At 38.2% G+C, this 23875-nt stretch overlaps 1 protein-coding gene and 1 non-coding gene across 2 annotated transcripts; one reads left to right on the top strand and one right to left on the bottom strand.

Moving 5' to 3' along the window:
- Nucleotides 1-1495: 1495 nt before the first annotated feature.
- acsl3b (acyl-CoA synthetase long chain family member 3b) lies at nucleotides 1496-23009 on the bottom strand. The gene is made up of 16 exons (XM_026925340.3): nucleotides 22802-23009; nucleotides 17241-17717; nucleotides 16144-16344; nucleotides 14469-14646; nucleotides 13787-13896; nucleotides 12253-12391; nucleotides 11874-12024; nucleotides 11322-11445; nucleotides 9719-9790; nucleotides 9464-9603; nucleotides 9153-9325; nucleotides 7765-7839; nucleotides 6035-6226; nucleotides 5757-5871; nucleotides 5092-5249; nucleotides 1496-4390 (listed from the first exon to the last, which is right to left on the bottom strand). Exons 2-16 carry the CDS (start codon nucleotides 17388-17390, stop codon nucleotides 4233-4235), a joined length of 2136 nt encoding a protein of 711 aa, XP_026781141.3. The 5' UTR covers nucleotides 17391-17717; nucleotides 22802-23009; the 3' UTR covers nucleotides 1496-4232.
- A 437-nt stretch (nucleotides 23010-23446) lies between these two features.
- trnag-ccc (transfer RNA glycine (anticodon CCC)) lies at nucleotides 23447-23517 on the top strand. Its single transcript has one exon. It is a non-coding gene; the product is annotated as a tRNA-Gly (tRNA).
- Nucleotides 23518-23875: the final 358 nt, after the last annotated feature.

Consider the following 23875-nt stretch of genomic DNA (forward strand, 5'->3'; position numbering starts at 1 on the left):
GAATAATGCCTATACGCCACTTGGGAAGATTTTCTGCTCTCTGAAACTACAGGGAAATAGTCTTTTTGCCTTCACGACTTTAACCACTTTAGCCAGAGAACAAGCATATATCCTCAGTACAAAATGATGCAGCCTTTAGAACAGTCACAAACCTTTATTCTTATTCACAATTTCAATGCAAAATTCGAAATAAATAAAAGTAGAAGAGACCTGCAATACAGTAATTTCATTCACATCAATTAGAATCAGATCCCAGGAATAATCAATACCAAATAATAAAAAAAGACTAAATACATTAAACATATTACATGTTTACATCTGGCAATGGAAAGGATTTTTGTTCCTGGAAAAAAGCAAAAGATATTTACAACGTGAGCGATAAAAGGAGTGTATAACAAGAATGCCGTTTTTCAGTTCATATGGATTCATGTTTTTTTTTTTTTTTTTTTCTGGAGGTGTAAACACTTGGAATCCGATTCAGTTTCTGGATTCAGGCATGACCTGGAGTACATTTACATGCTTTTGCACAGACTAACACAATTATACAGTTTCAAAACAAATAAAAGATAAATAAAAGGAGATGGAAAGCAGATGTGACTTAAACATCTCATCTTGCTGTGTAAATACAAACCAGATTTTCTCTTCAACTACACCTAACCAGATTCATGGGTTTAAACATGAGCATTAGCTTTCTGGATTAAGCTTGCAGCTGAATTGGAGAAAACCCACCTAAAAGTGCAAAAGTCTATGCTGATTTCATTGCCTATCTGAAGGAAACTTTACATGTATCACAGGTTACCAGGAAATCATGACATGTTGCAGAATCAGCGAGTGTTACGCCTACAGTGTGAGTGGTGTCTAGTCCATTGAACTGGACTCAGTAAGCGCAGTGGGAAGTGAAAGTGGGGGATTGGAATGGCTATTTTTGTTTTTTAGGTTAAGTTCGAAATCACATGCTTTCTATGAATCCAGTTGCCATGCTGTGCACAGCTTTAGAGGACACTGGACTTGTTTGCACAGCTTGAGGACAACCAGCTAACAATTTCCATGAATTACTTATGATAAGGCAGATAATAGATACAAGACACTTACTTGGGTTAAACTATTGTTTTCAGAGCATTTCAGTACACAGGTTTTAGGGGGCACTGACAATGTTTAAAAGTTCACCTTTGACAAATAGAACTACTATTATGACAGGAAAATATAGCCAAATCTTACCTAATTTCAGAGAACTAGTATAACCTAAATCCCAAAATATCATATTTAATCATGCTGTCATAGAAACCATTATAGAATAATAAAAAAAAATATCCTCTCATCCAAATGAAAATGTTTGTATCATGGTCTGTCTCTATTACTGTTGTGTTCTGAATCATGAAATGTCATCATTGAACTCCACTGAAATGGCTTTTTTGTGGAAAAAAGCCTGAATAGACTCATGCTCTTGTGGTCAGCAATGTGCATTTAAGGGTATATAAGGAAATAATGAAAAATATTTATTGCACATTTATTTTATACTTTTATTCAACACTACCAACTAGATCCATGACAATATCAAGATATAAGAATTCAATATAAATGTCTAATGGTTTAAACAAAGCCTTTTAAATGTCTCGGCAAAGGCATGAACCTGCTGCACATACTGGTCTCATGTAAACATTCATCTAACTGTTAAAGGAGTATGGACCAAAGGCATATGATATATGCACAAATGTAAAGCTTTATATATATATTCCCTGCCTGCTTCTCACAAATCCTATGAAACAGATTTTAGCGGAATCCAAACAGGTAAATAATCAGAGATGACTAAACATCAGAGAGGGGCAAACACACACACACACACACACACACACACACACACACACACACACACACAAGCGTTAATTCAAATGCCTGACCAGTTTGGAGGATGAGGAGGAGATATAAAACACACATACATCCTGACACATTATGTACACACACCCCCCTTTCTTAGGTGGAGTGAAGAGTTAGCTTGCTGGTTTATTTATTCATGATGCATTGTTTAAGTTTCTCTTCTGGAATAGTACCAATAAGTGGAACAGAACAGTTAACACCATCTTTAAAGTTCAGGTTTAGCCTAAACACCAGTGTGACTAACAGTGTCAGCAACAGCAAACAGAAGGCTGTTGAACGCACGACAAATCAGGAACATGATATCCAACTATTAGCCTGAGGCATATTCTACAGAAATTGGGCAGAAATGATCCCATCTATTCAAATCTCAAAGCAATCTATTATTTCTGTTTGTTATTTTTTTAAACGGTGTTCACATCAAATTTCAGACCCGGCCCAATCATAATTTGGTCAATAAAGGGGTTTATATGTGTTTTTGTTTTGTTTTTTAAAATCTGTCCTTTCATAGCGCTCGCATAGAAGAATTCGGCCTATCGGTAATGTTCGCACAGGAAATCTCACTATTCCCTGTGTGTACACAACACTTCTTCAATTCATCTACTCACGCAGTCCATGGCCATGCCTCATTTTAACACTTATTTTACCACAAAGAACGTGTAGATTCCTTATTTCTCTTCTCGAATGATGCATACGTTATTTGAAGCAATCATTACTTCAGTAGACAGAATATATTTTAACTAATATTGTGAAAAACTTATGCAAATTATTCACTTGCAGCTGTTGAGATCAAGGTCAAACAATCCCTAACACACATGATTTTCTACAATGGGGTCACTTCCAAATCATAATAAAAGTGGCTCTTGCAGTGTAAACTTCGTGAGCGTTACTCCTCCATCACGGACAGAATTAATGTTCGCCTTACAGTGGGGTTCCTTAAGCCCGGATTAACTAACAATCCAAAATCCTTCCCAGATAACAGGAACAAGGTGGTCAACGAGTTAAAATTCCTGTGATCCAGTATTAGTGAATCTTTTGATGAACAGCCAGGGGTGTTGCTAACGTTACGTTACGCAGGTGGACAGACAAACATGTTACGTTCACAACTGGGATAAAGCATTGTTTTCGGTATCGTGGGATTGTTTTCTGTCCACTGTCGAAGTGTTTTCTAAAACAAAATAATTCTAACTGAAAGATAACAAATCTAAAAACACTGATTGCTTATACAGTTATTTATTTTAGTTTCTATTATAGTGAGCAATTAATAAAAAAAAAAAACCTCATGGAATTTTGTTATTTTGCTTTGTTTACAGCATACTCAAACATGCCCACTTTCTGTAGAATATGCCATAAGTGCTGAGTTTCATGCCGCACTAGATTCCACTTACAGTTGGTCAAATTGGTATTGTTAGCTAAAGTCTTCCTTAAAGATAATCCACTGGAGTAGTAATATGGGTAGAGAGCTTCAAATAATCTATTAAAAAGTATGAAAGCCAAAAATGCACTATGTACAAGGAGCAGAATAGAGTATATTATTAACGCTATCGTCATGACTGCTTTATCCCAGAGTACCAGTAATTCTTTGTAACACACTCTGGGTTAAAAGTAAAACAGAAATGACCAAGGAAAAGTGTGAGGAAACAAAACAAATAAAAAATATCAAGGAGTGCTTTGATAAAAAGAGCACATGTATGGAATATGATATAATAGTGACCTTCACACTGAAATCTCTCCAGGCTTCATTTCACACATGCCAGATAATTACCAAATAGAAATGAACAGAACCAACACAAAAAAACCAAACAAACAGTTTATAAGATTTTTCCCTGCACAGATAATGCTACCTTGTTCCTGTCAAATCAACACAGCCTCACTACAGCAGACTGGAATGAATTCACAAGTCTTATGACTTCATTTATATGAAATCCAACAGATCGCTCTTACTCTGTACAATTCCTGTGCATTTTTTCTGGTTGATAAATGGAGCTGGTCCATCCATTTCATCGTCTGAGATTCAAAGTGAAGTCATTAATTCCTGAAAATACCAGATCCTGGTATCTCTTCAGTCTATAATACAAACGTATGTCTTCTAGAAGTCCACTAGAAGAACGCTGGTCAAAAAAAAATTGCTTTATTGTTACTGATTAGACACTTTTACTTGCCTGTTGACCATTTTACAATCTTTGTTGTTTTTGTTTTGGTCAGCCAATACCTTAGAATAATTTAAATGTTCATGTATATGATCTAAGGGGTTTATCCAAAAGAAGTAGGAATGCATATTATATAGGCTTTCTGGTCATAGTACATCCTAAGTCCTTCGAATTATCGCAATTCTTGCTACTGTTTGACCCTGTCTTCTTTTACTTGCCACCATACATCCTCTCAATGTCTTCCTGGTAGTGGCTTTTGAGCTCCTTGCGTTTGAGTTTGAAGGCATCAGTAACCAGGCCTGTCTCCGGAGTCCACGGCTCGGCACTCAGACGGATCTTCTTGGGGATCTCAAAGCGCTCCAGTTTGGCTGGAGAGAAGAAGAGCAAGAATAAGATATAAGGAGAGAATAGCAACAGCAATGACAGAAAACACTTCTTACTTTAGTGCTGATGTGACTACAGAGCTCCATCCTTTATCTCTTATAAAAATTTAAATAAAAATGAATGAGTTACTATGAGTAAATGCTAAAATGATTAAACATGAAAGTCAAAGTTGCCAGTTACATGAAAGTGTGAAACAGAAACATGAAAGTCAACTGAAAGTCAATGTTGCCAGTTAATATGCCATGATGACTGGATATATTATGATTTATTCTTTGTTATGGGCCCATTCTGAATCATATTAAAGGTTTTTCGTTATTTCAACTATCCTTTCAGTAACTGCTCAAAATCTGTCATAACAGAGATAGAGGCCAAAATGACTTCAAGTGACAACTGTATGGATGAAAAATGCTGTGAGAAATTGAAATAATTTTAAATTAAATCAATTAAAAAAACATTACCTGTGGCACAAAAATCATCATCAAGTCAGTAATAAGAGCAGAAAGAAATTGTCCATAAAGAAAAAAAAAAAAAAAAGTGCATTTATTTTATGGATGTTTTGTTCATCTTGCTGTATTTGTTTGTTAAATATTGTATTGTGTAACACGTTTTTTGTGGTGAGGTTAAATGTTAGACTGTATGATCATGTGTCATAATCACAAAGTGATCTAGAAGTGAGTGATCTCACCAGTTACCGCAGCTTCCGTAATGATGCGCAGCACCTCCTTCTCCATATCAGGGTGGTTACAAATTTCCTCCCATGTCCCTCGCACTTGCTTCTGCTTGGCAAGAGCCAGCAGCTGCTTCTGATTGGGCACCACAAAGCCAATCACATATGACTCCTCGCTGACGGAGAGATGGAAAGTAAGTGTGAATGAGAGTGAGGTTGTTGCAACATTGCACTGTTTATAAATGTCTATCAGTGCTAAGTCTTCATAATCAAGAAACTTCAGTTAGAACAAAGGCAGACAGAAAGCAGTGTATTATAAGCTTTAGTTCAAATCAAGCTTTTATTGTTGAAAACTATGGAGTAGTGATGAATAGAAATGCATATTTCTGGCTGAAACTGAAATTCAGGACACACTGGGCTGAAAAAATGCAATAAAAAATATTACACTATATTTTTATTAATCTTCTAATACGACTTAAAATTTTATTTAATTTTTTTTTATTTATATGTATGCAACAAAATAAAAAGGAACCAAACATTTTTATTACCATTAAAATTATTTTATTATAAAATGATATTTCTGGGACAAAATTCTCAGCGTTTCGTACAATTTTTAACATTTTGGGTTAAAAATTATTCAGTGGCCAAAATTTCGGTGCATCCCTAGTATGGTGTATACTCACCTGTTGGCATAAGCACATATGTTGTCGATGAGGGGGCAGTTTTTCAGCGCAGCTTCCACTTTTCCCAAAGACACATACTCTCCTGCCTGTAGTTTCACCAGGTCCTTTTTACGATCTAGACAATCATACAGGGGTCACATTTGTATAAATGATACAATCCATAATCCAGAATTATCTGTTTGTTTCTACTAGCTATAATTTAATTGGCCTATCAAGTGTGTCTTCTGTGTTATATGCATGTGTGTGTCCTGCAATCGGTGTGTGTGTGTATTGCTCACCAATGATCTTAAGACAACCGTCAGCGTGGAACTCGCCAATGTCTCCTGTGCAGAACCAGCGCTGTCCATTTTTGTCCACGAAAAAGTCTTCCCTGTTCTTTTCCTCATTCTTATAGTAACCCATAGTAACATTTGGTCCACCAATCAAAATTTCCCCTCGAGGAATGGGCTTGTCAGTACTATAGTATCCGCCTTCAACAGGAAGGGAAAAAAAAACCCAAAGAAATTGACTGTAAGAAAGAATTCAAACTTTTACCCACTAATGAGGCATAGATATGTGCATGTCTGCAATTATTCACAAATATGACTAACAGACTCAGGCTAAATGGTAAGATAATACACTAGGGCAGTGGTTCTCAACTGAGTCATGGGTCATGAGTCAGCTTTTTAAAAAAAAATTTTTTAATAAAAATGGTAAAACTTTGCTATTAAAATCATCTGGCTCTTCCTCCTTACAATTTGTGTCACCCATACTAATAAACAGTGACATGTAGGCCTACACTCCAAATGAATTTAGACAAATTATAAAAAAAAAAAAGAAGCACACATTCATACATATGCTTAAGCATCAGGAACAAAAAGTATGCCCTGTTCCTGTTAGATCACAGTGATTACCAAGTTTTAAGTTTGACATGGTCAAACTTAATAATAATAATAATAATAACAATCATCATCATCATCATCATCATCAGGTGTCAAAAAAAATCTAAGATGGACTTCACAGACATTGAGGTACAGATGCTGTTGAACGAAGTAGAGTAAAACAAACAAAATTTGGTACTTTTGCAAGTGGTTTGTCAAATAAGTCCTGCGATGGTGTGAATATTCCTCATTACTACTGTCTTGTTCACTGCCATATTTGTAAATATGCAACATGAGGGATATGAATACACACAAGACATGTCATTATTTGGTTCATATTCATAGTGGAATGGAAAATGTGACATCTGTCTACAATTTCTTGTTGAAATGGACCTGTGGCTTAAAACCTCTAGATTAGAGGTCAACTTAAATTGTACTGGGCAAATTAAATCAACTGATGAGCCACGCATCACTCTTAGCAAAGAGTTTACAGTGCTTCTGTATTCATATCCCTCATGTAAAGCTGCATGTGCCAAATCTTTAAGCAAGACATCATCCCAGTAATTCTTCAGATGTGCCTTTTATATGACTTTATTGTACTCTTCATCTGAGTCACCTGTCTGCACCTTGTTGTGCGCACCACAGTAATTACTCTGTTAATTATGCTGATATGATGGACAATAAGTGTGATTAGAGCTCCTCATAATAGTTTTATCACAATTACACTTTCTTCCAGGAGAGTGTGTAAATATACTGTATGCACATCCTCCTGCACAAGAAGAACCTGATAAATAACATCCTATGCATAGAAACGTGTGTATGCACTTTTTAAGCACAAAACTATGTGTACGCATGGCTGATAAATGAGACCCCTGGTTATGAGCATCTGGAATCTCTGGCACCAGCCACATCCTCTGGTTAAGTAATCAGCTCTCAAACCAGGAGACATTTTTTCAAAAGCTTAGCTAAATCTCCCTGGTGAACCTGATTAACTGATTTATGTGATTCAGGTGTAAAGATAACCATTAAATCCTGCAGTGCTGTGCAGTCTTGCATTAACCATCCTGAAAGAAAATACTCTCACTGACTGCATTTTTTTTCATTATCATTGCTCTCAGCACTATGTTTCATGTATGATCAGCACTCACCTTCCTCCCAGTCCTTAAGCATGATCTCAGAACACACCAGAGGTGCTCCAACACGGCCCGTACTGTAGTCATATACTACACACACATACACACGCACAGAATTAAAAATACATCTATCCAAAATAGGCTTCTTTATCACTGATACAACTGATAATCCGCACTGTACTGTGTACATTATAGTACCAGTTCAATGTACATTATTCCTCCAATATCCACTCTGCAGTGTAGACAGCTTACACATACAATTACATACAATAACACGTGTACACACATACACAAGCCAAATGACACATATAGCTGCTACTCAGTGATGGACAGTATCTCTGATACATGTATTTGGAATACAAAATACTATTTTGTAATTTCAGATTTTAAAAATATAGAAAATACTGGCATAGCATGATGCAAAATGCAATTCTGTTGGTTGTGAATCATGAAATGACCGTTAGTGGATGTTTAATAACAGTAAAGTTTAAAAGATTTCACATGATCTGGAAAGTCCTTTAATATTTAGCATATTTTTCTCTAACTAGCAGGCAAAGCTATGTTAATCTTCTTGTCGTTGAGCTCGTTAACACATGAGAGAAAAATATAACAGGTTAACATTTATGTAAGGTATAACACGCCCCAGTCCATGCTGTTATATGAAAAGCGGGGGTGGGGGGTGGGGATTAATGCTACCCCATTGCAATATTATCATTATTAATATGCATTAATATGCATTATTTTCATATAATAGCACAGTCTGGAGTGTGTTATCACCCTTATACCACAGCAATTTTCCAGTGATTACAATGCTTAATTTATTATTGAATGACAATTCACACATTTTAACGGTTCAAAATTAGATTTAAAGTTGTGGAATGTCCAAGAAACAAGTTAGTTTCTGTTTTCACCTACATTACAGCTGTGAGAAACAGTCATTCCCTCATCAGTCTCTCTCTCATTAGAATGAGCACAATAATATTAACCTGTGTTAAAGCCAAAACTACATGTGCTGTTATACAAAAATAACACACACCTGACCAATCAGATTCAAGCATTTAACCACACTGTGGTATAAGAAGCAATAGTATTTTAGAGACAAAAAAATACAGTATTAATGATTGAACCTTCATGATTTTGTGCACGCCACCTGTGTAGCATTCTTAGTCTTAGTTGTCATTCACATTTCCTTGACAACTGATCTTGGAAAATGTATTTCTGTATTTTGAAAATGCTGAATACTGTTTTCATTTTGAGTCAAGTTTTGTTGTAATACTTAATTGTTTATATCGATTTACTTTTGGGGATTTTGATGTATTTTTGCCCATCCCTGCTGCTACTACTCGAGTACTGTATATACCCCAAAACTCTTGCTCCCAGCCTCATGTTTGTTTATGTCTTACGCTCGCTAATGGTCCCCGCTCCGCAGGTCTCTGTTAGGCCGTAGCCCTGTCCCACTGGGCAGCAGAAACAGATGTTCATAAAGCGCTGAGTAGCTGCAGACAGAGGAGCTCCTCCTGACAGCAACACTCGCGTATTCCCACCCAGCAATGAACGCACTTTCCTGAAAACCAGACTGCACACATAACACGCACATAGAGACACACAAGTATTAGACAGCAATTAACATACAGTTTGTTCACAATATTATAATAATATACAACAGTTTTTCAAAGCACCAGCTGACTGGGTGTGTCTGCAAGAGGGCTATTACCGGTCACATAGTGGAGTGCTATATCCTTTAGTGATCTGCTCCATCTTGTAGTTGTAGGCCAGCACAAAGAGAGTCCTCTGCACTCTGCTCATCTCATCCACCTTAGTCATTACATTCTTATAGATACGGTCCATGATCTCCTGTACAGTGAGAAAGACAGGAGAAAAATAAAATAAAAGTGTCACATATCAGAGAGGACAGAAAAGTGAAAGACAACTATTTATATGAGGGTGCTTCTTATGTGTGTTTTATTACCGGAACAGCTGCCATTAGCGTTGGCTTCAGGACACTGGCATCTCCTTTACTGCCTTTTTTAATTTTGGTTGACTGTGAAGAGAAAAATCAAGGCTTTAACACAAGTAGACAGAACAGAAAGTGCTTAAAGCAACAACAGTTAAACAACAGGGCCTTGAAAGTTCACATATTCAGTATTAAGGTAGTTTGTGTTGGGCTTGCGTCTTGATTCTGTTCTGCATAGTACATTTTCTCCTACTTTATTTGAAAACACACACACACACGTATCACTTCTCCCCTTTCTTTTGAAAGTTCTTAGACATGTTATACACAAACAGCTGTCTCTCTTTCTTACCCAGAACAACCCACAGGATCCTAACCTGGCTTCAACACGGCGCACTCCAAAGCAACAACCTTTGTGTGTGTTATTGAGAACTTCATGCTGCTAGAACAGCCAAACTATCATCTGTCCTCAGCCTTCTTTACCCCTCAGCAGCCTTCATTTCAACTCAGTTAAAATGTATGGCACTTTTAACAATAAAGATCCTCACAAAGCAGCTTTACAGAAATCAGGATGTAGATTTATATTCAGATCTGTAATGAACAAGGCTGATGCAACAGTGGCAAGAATAACTCCCAACCAGACGACATGAGGAAAAAGCCTTTAGAGGAACCAGACTCAAAAAGGGAACCTATGCTCTTCCCAACATAGTGGCTCAACATAGTGGTTGTTATGTTGTCTCTATATCTGCTCTGTCAGAAAGGTCAAATCCTCACATGGTTTTTTCATACTTCATATTGCTATGCTGATGACACTCAACACATCCTCTCCTTTCTTCCCTCAAACACTCATGTTTCAAGCTTGCATCTTAGCGTGACTGGCAGGTATCTCGTCATGAATGGCAACTCATCACCTGAAACTAAATCCCAGCAAGAATGAGCTGGGGTATTTTTCTGGACATGCATCCCTGTGTCTGCATCTTGTGATCTCTCTGAAGAATTCTCGGATCACCCCATATGACAACGCGTGCAACCTTCATGTAGTACTAGACAGTCCATTAACTGGCTTCCTATAGCTTCCAGATTACCAGATTTAAAACACTGATACTTAGCTACAAGGTCAAAAATGGACCAGCCCCCACCTGCTGAAGGCACTTATTAAACCCATTAATCCCTTCATTGCACCATGTCCCCTTTGAGACACAAGCAAAACTTGTCTTGACCCAACATCTATTAAGACAGAAGAAAGACCTGCGTCAACACTTTTCTCTGTCCTAGCACCCAGGTGGTGGAATGAACTTCCCTTTGGTATCCAAACAGCTCAGTCACTGGCTGTCATTAAACAAAGACTGAAGACCTACCTCAGAACAGAGCATTAAATCCAGAAAAAAAAAAAACCCTTGACCTTGTTTTTGTTGCTGTGTTTACATGTTATTGCACTAACTCCTATCTAACAGAGTATTAGCTAATGGCCAGACCTATTTTACTAGCATGAGGATATGTTTTGATGGATAAAGCACTTCTGTACTCGCTCTGTAGAATGGCATCAGCTAAATGCTGTATGTGTAATGGAAATGTTTGTGTGTGTGCTGTAACGACTGTGTTTGAGATTAAATGTGTTTACCTGATCAGAGAGGGTCTGTGGTGAGGAGTATCCGATGCGGCAGCCATGAGAAACACTCACCAGCTCAGCACTGAGCTCCAACACGTGCGCCAGCGGCAAGTAGCCAATATAGGTGTCATTCTCACTGACCAGGTTTAAAAAAAAAAAAAAAAAAGAAAAAAAAAAAAAAAAAAAAAGAAAAAAACAATAAAGACATCATTAACACTACCTGAACTGAAGTCTAAGGTGCACAGTAGACAACTAAAAAGGCAAACTGCTCCAAAAGATGGAGAGAGAATAAGACCATTAAGAGGAGACAAACTGAAACAGAGCATGTGCAAGGAAGCTCAGTGAGAAGCAACAAAACCATATTAATATGTGCCAAAGTTGTATATTTATAATCAAAAACTGCATCCACAGGGAAGACACTGTATATTTAGCTACATTATAGCATACAAATGTATAAATACAAGATATTAACACACTAATGTGTGACATGGTTAAAATTTAAATGCTTTGGCAATCCTCTGAATGGGAATGACAGAAATAAAGACAGTTTTAAGGAATTCTTACTCCAGGTTCGGGATACGTTCTGCCATGCCAGCTACCCCGGCAATGATGTTTCTGTGAGAGATCATGACTCCTTTGGGGATGCCTGTGGAACCGCTAGTGTACATGATCACAGCGATATCTTGGGGAAGGGGCTTACTCCGCTGCACCATCACTGGGAAGAGGAAAAAGGAAGGGAGAGAAAGATAGAAATAAATCGAGAGAAATAACAAAGTGAACATAGGAATGAGATAACGATTCCCTAGTGCGTAATCTTAGAGCAAAATTGCAAATATTTGAAATTCCTTTCCCCCTCAACTGACCAGCATAATGAAGTGGAACAACTTTCTTACTGAGGTACTAAAGAAAAGTAATTGAGTAGTTGGAGATTTAAAAGCCTTACTGCTCTCAGATTTTGCTCCCAGTTCCTGCACTGAGGACATGCTGTGGACCAGAATGCCTCTGGGTAGGCCAGGCCAGCTGGTGGGCTTCTGGTCCACAATGATAATGTGCTGCAGCCTCGGGACGTCCAGCAGAATTTCCTGAGGTTATGGATAATGCAGATGAGTCCGTTTTTTTCAAAATACATCCACAATTTCATCACACAAATGACTGCAAACAGTATTACAGTTTTCATTTTATTATTTTTCTTTCTTTTTTTTTTTTTTTTTTGTTTTAAATTTACTTCTGTTTTAGTTTTTAGAGTAGCCTTGTAAGTACACATTAGTTTTCCTATTGTTTTTATATAGTTTTTTTTTAAATAATTTAGTTTATTTGCTTTAAACTTGAGCTCATGTCTCTTAAAATTGCTCCACTGCTCTGAGCATAGAGTCCTGGCTTTTCCAAGACCATATTTTGGCCTTTTCAGGTACTGTGACTCCACTGGATATGCTGCTAAATAATATTTTTTCTATTCTTATTGACATGAATCAAAAGTACTTCCACTTCTTGTCTCTGAGAAATTCTTCTTCCTTCTTTTTTGGCCGCAGTCATTTTGTGATTTTGTGAGTATTGCCTTTTATGGAGTATTGTGGGCATCACTACATGCAAATCAGCTGTTCTGTTAAAGACTGATAAATGGGGCTCACTGCGTTAAACTACAATAACATTTATTTTGTGACTGTTCTTACGACTTTAATAATAGAACCATAAATGAGTAAATATAAACAAATTATCCCTTAATACAGTGCACAGAGTGTTATTATTAGAAACGAGGGATGGAGTTTCTTTGTAAGAATGTTAAATTTAGAATAATCCTGCACAGCACTGGCCCACTTTCCTCACTACACCAGAAAAAAAAAAACACGCTAAAACCCTCCCAAAAAAAATCATCACTCTGTTTTTTCGCGATTGTTGGACACACTATTTCTAGTGGTAGATTAGGTTTAGTTTCATTTTAAGTATATTTTATTTTAATTAATGAAAATATTTTTTGTGGTTTTACTTAACTATAACCCTGGTGCAAAATGATCTGTCGTAGTCACCAATTTCACCATTTTAAGTTTAACTGAAAAGCAGTAGTGACAAATTCATAGACACTAATAAAATGACTGTGTGTATAATATATTACTATATTACTGTTTGAATGAAATATATGGCATTAAGTGGTGGTATGCAATCAGCATATTCAAATTTCAAGTCCATGTGGGGATTGATTAAACACTGTCAGTTTCAAAAAATTATAATCATCTGGGTAAAAAAAACAAAATTTTAATATTTGTATTAAATTAAATGATTTAATGCTGACACAGATTTAAGGCTGTAACTTTAACTTCTCTGACACTAGAAAGTCTTCAGGTCAGAAGGCTTTGCAGTTTCATATCATATCATATCACCCCATTGATGATTATTTTCTTAGAAAAGCACACTCCACCGTATTTTACTCTGAATGCTATCAGTGCTGTTAGCATGTTGCCAGGTGAAGACTGAGTGCTGACCTTGAGGCGACTCTGCAGCAGATCTTTACTGGTGATGATGTGTGTGACCTCTGTCTCATTAAGACCATGGGCTATTGCTGCCCCTCCCAGAGTAGAGTATAGAGTCACCACTGTTTGAAAAAAGTGGAAGAGAGAGACACACACACACACACACACACACACACACACACACACACACACACAAAGAGGACAGAAAAAAAAATCAACAGAGGAAATTAATACACAAAGAAATACTGGCATATTATACTAGATCTTGGACTAAAATAAATCTTCCCTTTATTTCAAAACAGTTATATTAAGGATATTCTTTTTAATGTACAAAAAATGACTATACAGTAGATACAATATGTATAGAGTATGTGTATATTGTATTACATTATGCACAGACAAATACATATTCACTGCTTCCGAGAAGATATTCGGATATGGATATCCCAAGAGTGCAACTTTTCGGCTGAGAATAGCAATGGAATGGCATGTTGGAAGACGATACAGACAATGTTATTGACTTGACATTCTCCCATTTTTTCGCTTACTCAACAAGAGCACACAACTGAGACGCTGTATTGATCAGAGAGGAAAAAAAATAAAAAAATAAAAAAATAATATCACACGGGTTTATGACTGAATAAATGCCTGCACGTGAGCTGGAGAGTGTGAGCTTATTATTCAGAGCACTCACATGGGAAGTTGTACATGAAGCAGGCCTGTGCTGCTATGATCCATTCGGCACGAGTCTCACAGAAGATAGCAATGTTACAGTGAGGTTTCTGACCCAGGGCAGCCAGGCCACTCCCGAACCTCTGGACCAGCTGAAAGGTTTCCTCATATGACAGCCAGTTATAATCACCCAATATCACCTACAGAGAGAAAAACAGAAGGACAATGACTTCACTTCACTATCGTTACAAAGGCTTGTGTGATATAGATTATTTCCTGATTGCAATTTCCTATGTTAAAAATGTGCAGTAAATGATTTCATCTTCCAGAACTACCATTTCATGTTTAGGGGGAGTACAGGAGGGAGTAATAATGTTACCAGCTGTGCAGTCGGGAACTGTGACAATCACGAAAACTCAGCTGGATGGTGGATTTTTAAGTGATTCTGCAGTAATACACAGCAAATAGTTGAAAAAAAAAATACAATAGCACATTTTGCTATTGATATACCACCAAACAAAACATAGTATTTGATCTCTTGATAATTATCATCAAATTCATCTAATTCATAGATGATCATTTATAACATGACTGTTATGAACACTTCCATCCAATTTAGCCAATTTAATCTAATTGTATAAATGATAAAATGTATTGAAGAACATCTGATCTCTGCCATAGGTTTTAATTAATATTTTGTTTAGGCATCATATTGTTGTTCAAGGATCTCAGGCTTAGCAGACAGCTAAATTAATCAATTTTATTGATGCTGAAAATGGATTTAACTTTGACCGATGCCTGTCAGCACCAGGATAGAGACAGGAGACCTTTTCACTCCAGGTTGAATGGGCTGTCTATCAATTCTCTAGTGCTAAATCCTTGTCGTTCAGTTTTCCCATTCTCCTTTAATTGTGAAAGACCTAAGGCGATAAGCGAAGTGTAAATAGAACTGAAAGCATTACTTATACATTCCAACACGCTTACATCAGGAGTCATCAGGAGCTTACCGGCTCTAGCTTGAGGTGCCAATCAGAAATGTATTTTCCTTGGCCATTATATAAGATGGCTTGTTAGTGCAGTACAATGCTTTACATTGTTATGCACTTTCCAGCGAGGCAGATCATCCAGATCATCTGGTTCTCACGTAATATTGCACTATGAACACTACTTAAAAGCTCTGAGCTACTGAAAGAGAAAGTCACATGAGCCAAGAACAAGAAACACACCACGGCTGGTGCTGCTTGGTAATTTAGCTGGACATTTCCATCGGTGTAAACAAGACGGAGAGCTTTCCAAAACAGACACTCTTCATGCAACAGTAATGACCATATGTAGGCAGGAGAGCAGTATAAATAGACATACTAATAATTCAAAGAATTGGAGCTGGAAACAACAAAATAATTTAATTAGACTCAAAACTGAGTTGTGAGAAGTGCCAAACATCTTAATTACAAGGGTCAAAGGTTTTCCTGGTTGCACTGAACAACTTAACTGCAATGGCTTATAACAGAGAACAGCAAGGAGCCCGAGCAGCTTCCACAAAGCATCTTAAAGTTCAAGAGCAACACAGTTTCCTGTTTTGACAGGATTCACAGCCTTTTCCAGGAGTCAAATAAACAAAACTCTAAACTTAAAGGCACCCTAAACTAAAAAGCCTAAACAAAATGGTGTGTGTCTGCGTGCTCATCTTGTCTCACCTTCTTGAAGACCTTGCCATTGGGTTGCACTTCATCTCCCTCACTGAGCACCTCTCGAGTACCGAGACAGTCTCGCTGAGGAAAGCGTTTCACTGCATACTCAAACACTTTATCCAGAGTTCCCACTCCATCATGGAGCTCTGAAACAAGCTGCTTCTGGCTGTTGATGGCCCGGTAAGGCCCTGCTGGATTCCTGGTAACCTGACACCAAACATGGCAGGATCAGAAAGTGACATCATGACAAAATAAATTTTTGATAGAAGCAAATGAAACTCCAGTATACACTATTTAAATTCACTTTCTATAAGCAGCGAAAATGTTTTAGTAACAATAAAAAAAGCATACGTAAGCCACTTTCATACCTATTAGTCCGAGTTCGAAATTTATACTTTTGGTCTGTTTGCTATTTGGTTTGGTTCGCTTTCACAGTGAACATAATTAAACAAACCAAACAGCAAAAAAAAAAACATTGACTGGGGGGATGTATAGGGCTGTAAACATACTCTAAAAACTCTTTCATTCATTGGTCAGAAATTACAGCGACATAAAAATTGTAAACAAATCTTTGCCGAGTCTGATTAGAAATCTCAGAATTCACCTGAACACAGGGAACACAGAGCTAGAGATAAATAAATTAATAGATGATTATATAAATAAGTAGTTTACAAAAATTGTGTGTGTTGCATCCAGCTTTCTGTTTTTGTTTGTTGGTCCAAATATCCAGAACACCTGGCATTTATACAGTGTTACAACTGTCCCTTGGCTCAGTTTGCACCTTGTGGTTCAGTTTTGCATTTACAAAAATCTCGCCCACAGCCCAAAATACACAGCATATTGGTTCACATCCTGCAACTGGGCCAGTGCTGGGTTGAAACACTTTCTCGCTGCAATCATACCGCTCTAAATTTGGCTTGGAACCAAAATGAGATCAAGAATATCTCAGACCAGTTATTTGATCTGCACCCTGAGTGCAATTGCTGTGTTCTCAAATAGCCAGATGAACTGCACAAAGAGTAGAAAACACACAAGGGTTTAATTCATTGAGCTAAACATTTCATGCCAAGCATCCTCAGCAAGGCAGGTATGGCTGAACTTACTGAGCGTGCTTTGATGCGTTTGGCTCGGGTCTGGTTGGCCCCTGCTCCGGACAGGAAGTACCAGGGTATGAAGGTGATGAAGGAATAGACCCAAACCACAGAGCGAAAGACGTGCAGGAAAAGAGGAGGCACATCCTCCTTCAGCTTCATCCTGATGGAGGAGTGAGTGAGACAGTCTCTATCAGTCTGAGTATGTGGATCTGTTTTTGTGTGCTATGTCACCTCGTCTCTTGTCCTTTACTCCTTTTTCTCCCGCTCTTCCTTTCTTTGCCGCTTGTAAAAATATTCCTCTCTTGCTTTTTTTGCTGTTGGAGATGAAGTCCCCTCCTCTTATTATTATTATTATTATTATTCAAGCTATAATTATGCCTCTTCTTCTTTGATGAATGCACCAGCGGACAGGACAACTTGCTTCCTCTTCACTATGTCAGTTATTTCTTAGATGACGTGGTGAATCTTCTTGTAAACAAGGACCGCCTATAAAGACAGAATAAGGTCAATAAAGTTATTTCATGAGGGTTTTAGTCCCTTTAACAAGATCAATTAAGGTAATTAAAAATAAACAGAATGAGAAATATGCAGGTCTAAAAGAAACACAGTATACAGACTGTACGTGAATTCATTTTCTCTAGCACAGAACAGGGATGATTTTTTATTTTTTTTTCCGCACAAAGCTGTCAGCCACCTTTGCACCAAGGGCATTACATTACAGAGCTTAGTGTGGTATGTTTGAAATAAGCTATATAATTCAGACAGCTTTTGCCACTACATAGCTTTAGTATCTATACAGCAGAGTGTTTGTGAACAAGGCTGCATGTGTTTCACCAGGGAGGCAAATGTCCCTCCTAAAACAGACTCCTCCATCAACATACATGTGTATGTGTGAGAGGGTGACTGAGTGAGTGAGTCAGTGAGTGAGTGAGATTGAGAGAGAGAGAGAGAGAGAGAGAGAGAGAGAGAGAGAGAGAGAGAGAGCGAGAGAGAGAGAGAGAGAGATTCTCAGGCAACATTAGGAGAGTGGAGAAGGAAAGCTGTAAGCCCTAAACCTTGAAATCCGAACAAAAAAATATCACAAGGGCCTAAACACTGATGTGTTATTTCTGCAAATAAAACATGAAATGTTAAGAAAAGAAATTGTCTGTAACCCTAAATACACTAACTAAGCAGTGTGTATGAGTATGAGGCTAGCACACATAGAAATCATGCATAAAAACATCTAAATGCAAACCTGTACACATTAGCTCTGTAAAACAGCAGCAAATACATAAAAATAAACCAAGAAGGCAGATTTTTGTCTTTGAAATTTTCCCACGTAACACTCACATTCCTATAAATCAATAAAGTGGGCTTAAAAGTCACTCTATCTAAAGGGCTTCTTAAAAAAAAAAAAAAAAAAAAAAACACGAGTACAAATTAACAGCTATAGGTGTGGAATGTTACACTCTGATGAGAACTTCACAGTTGGCTAGTACCTTGGAAAATGCACGCTCTTCACCATAACAGTGATTGTGAATCAGTGGATAATGATAGGAACTATCTAGTTGGGTCAGGTTTACTTATAACAATAAGGATGACCTTGAGTTCTTACTTCGAAGGTGCCATAGAATGACCAGGCCTAGTGAATTTACTCTCGTCAAATTTCATATTTCTCTACTGACAATGTGGGCAGCAACAAGCTAGATGTATATGACCACCAATATGTCAATATAAAAAGAGACTGAACCTGTGTGCCAACTCAGTTCATTTCAATAGTATAAGAAGCACAGGAAGAATCCCTTGTGCAGGCTGATGTCTCAGTGCCGAGAAGACACCAACATGTTAATTAGAGCCCTTTAATGACCTTCAGAGTGTTTTTATAATCTCAAGACAGAGGATGCTGCAGCCTCAAGCCTCACTGCACTACACCTGCTCTCTCTAACCAAATTCCCTATTCCTTACAGTTTCCTGTCTGCACATCATCACTATCTCACACAGCAGTATAAATGAAGTAGAAGTGTGTCCCATGTGGAGGGTGGCTTCATAACCGGTTAAAACAGATGAAAGTTAGAGAAAGTCTGCAGCCACCATAACACCATTATCAAATAATATCTGCTCCCAGCAATACCAAAGATACCTCAGCTGCACTGCATCAATATAAAGACAAGAAGCAAGAGCAAGATTTAGAGGCAGGAAGGGAGAAACTACTATTTTAATTGGGTAGTTTATGCCAGGGGTTGTCAAATTTTTTGCAGTCAGGGACCCCTTAAACTGTCATGGAATATTAGGGTCATTATTTAAATACGTACAATAATATTGTGGATATTTGTTTCAGTCAGAGAGATTTTCATTCCTGAATTTCCCAAAAGAACACATTAGGTCCAAGTTGACATTATTTATAAACCTACATTTTTGAGCTGTTTAAGTTTGGATTTAATCCAATCAATTCAACTGACCAGTTAAATTGGCCAAAAACAATGATAGCTTACAGTATAATAGTGGGTTCAGATTTCCAACACTAACAAAGTTTAAAAAAATAAAAATAAAAAAATCCTCATTCGAGAATCACTGGTTTATGTGACTGGGCTGCTGTTAAAACATCCACAATAACAGTCATAAAAAATACCCTTATGAATAATGAACGTACATGATAATAGCTGTTTTTACCCCATAAATCCATGAAAACAAAACCAAACATAACTATACTCCAAATCAATTTAGGACTAAGATTTTTCCTGTATCTCACAGCTCTTAGCTGTATTTAATAGCATGTTGTGCCACTCGTCTGTCACAGTACGAGATATGCGGTTATGGCTTCCTCTGTAGAACGTAAGGGACAGTCCTATAGTGATCTTGAAATCCCCAAATATCTTCATATACTGCCTTCATATCTGACTGCATGACCTGATTTAACACCTACAAAACGTCTGGCAGATAAGAACTGACTGCAAATCAAACATTTCACGTGACCCACCAACACTACCAAAATCGTCACGCAATTTCACTGGTAGCAAGCAGTGTTGACACTGTTCAACAAAGGGCACTGTTTAATGCCAGCAATATGATGCTGTTTCAAGTGCAGCAAGCTCATCAAGTAGAGGCTGTGGTTACAGAGTCGGTTAAACAAAACTGCAGAGTTAAAAAAAACTGTGTCAGAGCAGAGAGAATTCTACACTGCTGCAAGACTTCAGGACTTACAGAATCCAGAGGGAGTCTATATTTAAAGCAGGGCAGGCCTCCAGGAACATAAATAGTTGTGGTTATTCATGCAGTATACTGAGACAAATAGGTGTTTTGTGTGCTACTCCTATCACATTAAAAAATTCAAAGCATTAATGGTAGGTTTCACTTCTGTCACTAAAGCCACTTGGTGTCTAGAACATCTGACCATTTAACAGTTTGGGGAACTTTACACATTTCCCTTCGAAGCAAAAAAAAAAAATTCACTACATGGCCAAAAGTTTGTAGACACCAAACCATCACTTTCATATGTGCTTGCTGAACATCAGATTTATGTTCCCTTTGCTACTAGAACAGGCTCTGTGCAGGCCACTCAAATTCTTCCACACCAACCTTGGCAAACCAAGTCTTAATGCAGCTCCCTTTGTGCACAGGGGCATTGTCATGCTGGAACAGGTTTGGGCTCCTTAGTTCCAGTGAATGGAAATCTGAAAGCTAAAGCATACAAAGACATTCTAGATGACTGAGTGCTTCCAAATTTGTTGCAACAGTTTGGGGGAAGGCACGCACAATGGGGTGATGGACGAGTGTCCACACGGTGTATCAGTCATAACTTCTTTGTTTTAAATTCCCTTCTAGGCTATATTTACAAGTAATAAAAGTGAAGAAGCATGGCGGCACAGTGGGTAGCATAGCCATCTCACAGGTCCCTGGATTCAATTCTGGTTACTGTCTTTGCATGTCCATGTGAGTTTCCACTCAAATCCCAAAAACATACCCCTTTGTGTGTGTGTGTGTGTGTGTGTGTGTGTGGTGTCCTGTAATGGACTTCGTGTCCCTGCCTCCCACCCAGTTCCTGGGATAGGCTCCGATTCCACTGCAACCCTGACCAGAATAAAGTGGTTACTGAAAACGAATGAATGAATGCTATGTTACTCCATCATTAGCTCTTCCCTTCATGTCTATTTCCTGACTACTTACTATTACTGGTTCTTTTGCATTCTTGATAAAAGCTGTAGCATTATATAAATACATCAAAATTTGGTTTGACTCTGTTTTATAAATATGTAAGTAGTTAGTTTGTAGTGGCATGGCCAAGAAATAAGTTCTAATCTATTCTATTGTATTCTAAGTGTCTTCAGAAAATCTTCCTTCTTTGTGTAACACGTCTTGTCAAGCAAATGATTACAATGATTCAACGAATATGCAAATTAGTCTATAACGTCACCTGGCGAATTGTACAGACTTCAGGCGCATGCGGCGGCTCCTGAACTTTTTTCTTGAAAAGGGTTAGCAACACTACTTACGGAGCTGCCGTTTATAATTCAGCGATGTTTCTTTCATATACGGCTGTATTAGCTTGACTATACTTTACGTATTAAAACAACAGGTAGACATGACATTGTATTTACGGTATTTGGCAGACGCACTTATCCAGTTAAAGGCCCGTGCTCAAGTAACAGTCCCGGGACTTGAACTCATAGCCTTCCGCTCACTAGTCCACCGTCTTAACCACTACGCTATCATTACCCAAGAACAGAAAGCATTTAGCGCAATATAAAGAATGAATATTAACAAATATCGAATGCGTATAGAGACGATGGTATGGTACTGCTGGGAATCATATCATGATTGGACTATGAATGCTTTATGACGACCGTGTGTGAGGTTCATACATCTACACGGCTGAACTACCTGCTAGCATTGTAGCTAGCGAATCGAAGATGCGGACAGAAACCGCGGGATACTGAAACCTAGTTAGCTACTGAATTCTTACCGAAAACGTAACTGGTTCAGACTAGCAGGGTAACCTGTTACAGGAAATGTTATATGCGTTTTCGGAGTCTTTAGAAAGCATCCTGTGGCCGAATTATGGCGATAGGTATCAGCAGAAACAGCTAGCTAGTTAAGGTAAATAGCTAACATTGCCGCCCGAGTGCAGTGGTGAGCGTTAACGCTGAGTGACACGGATGCTAACGCTGCCGCGCGTGTATGATGGTGCACACTGTACACAACCCACTCTCCTGCAGTTCGTCTTTTACCCTGCTAATCCTGATCCCTTCCCATTACAATAAAGGCAGTGAGTCCTGAGAACTGGAGCTGAGAAGCCCTGATCTAGATTTCATAAGTTAATCAGCGATGATAGCCTGCCGATCTGGCTGCATCAGACTGGGTCTACTGGCCAGCTGGTGGGGTTTAGTAAATGAGGCGAGAGCTGAAATAATCACATAGTCATACCAAACATTCCAGCTGGCGGTGGCTGAGAACTTGTTAAAAATATTGCATTCATGCATTCATGCATGCAGCTGAATGAAGAGATCCCAAGATATCGAAATCGCTCTGCGATGCGACATCATCGTTTAATCACATCTGCACAGCTGCTGAAAGACAATGGAAAATCTCACCTTATTCCTCAGACAACGTTATCCCCGTGTGAGAAAACAAAAGACACAAAACCAAAATAACAAACCGGTTACCGGGGACTTTGTAAGAAAACCATTACGCAAAACAGAGAAACCAGCAGCTGTAGTTGGAACGCCGTAAACACTACAGCTATCTGGCGGTTTTCAGTGTCTATCGCCGGTGCGGCCCTCATCAGCCCGGAAGTGCTGCCAGCGTTGTCAACAAGAGGAGGCCATTTTCTGGATTCTGATTGGCTCTCCTGAGGTGGCGCGTGATGAACGCTACTGTGACGATATTGGGGTTACCTCCGGTCAACTTGGGGTCGCTTAAAGCCACAAAAGTATGCAAACGAGATTTCTGTCCCAAGTTCGTTCTTTCTGAATTAGTATTTTGCAGCTGTAACAAGTAAATGACACGTTCATTGCATTTTGTTTCGTTATTACTTATTTTAGTTGTACACTGTAAAGCATTAACAGGAAAGCACGGAAATCTTATTTTAGCTAGCTCACTAACTCCGAATATAAATCCTTATATTTAGCCATTTGTTACATAGTTCCTGCACATGCATAGGTACTAAACTCAAAGCATATAATTACCGTAACTGTACGTGCTCCTTTATTTGTTGGGTGACTGCAAGTCTTCACAAGGCGCCGCTGGTGTAGTGGTATCATGCAAGATTCCCATTCTTGCGACCCGGGTTCGATTCCCGGGCGGCGCACAGATCCTTTTTTCCCCCCACTTCAGCTGTTGGTAAATTAAATATAAACGCTTGGTAGAAAGTTGCGAATACCCTACTATAGGGTCGACATTATACATCTTTTCTTGGTGAAAATAGATATGATGGTAGGTAGAGTTTTCCCACAGGATTGCAAAGAAAATAGTAATGAAATGTGCTACTAAACTCTAGAGTGTGTGAAATTCCCAGGAGATCAGCAGGTTCTGAAATAGTCAAACCAGCCCATTTGATATCAATAACCATGCCAGGATCACACTTTTTCTTCATTCTGATGTTTGATATAAACATCGCCTGAAGCTCTTGACCTGTATATGCATGATTTTATGCATTGCGCTGCTGC

Source organism: Pangasianodon hypophthalmus, chromosome 21, assembly GCF_027358585.1.
Source record: "Pangasianodon hypophthalmus isolate fPanHyp1 chromosome 21, fPanHyp1.pri, whole genome shotgun sequence".
NCBI lineage: Eukaryota > Metazoa > Chordata > Actinopteri > Siluriformes > Pangasiidae > Pangasianodon > Pangasianodon hypophthalmus.

Bases quoted from the DNA above. Each gene is read 5' to 3' on its own strand.
- acsl3b (XM_026925340.3), bottom strand. From the start codon at position 17,390: ATGAAGCTGAAGGAGGATGTGCCTCCTCTTTTCCTGCACGTCTTTCGC. The intron at 9,604-9,718 runs GTAATAAAACAC...CTCACTGTACAG, and splicing joins CGCTAATGGCAGCTGTTCCG to GAGATCATGGACCGTATCTA. The intron at 6,227-7,764 runs GTGAGTGCTGAT...TTCCTGTTGAAG, and splicing joins GCTTAAGGACTGGGAGGAAG to GCGGATACTATAGTACTGAC.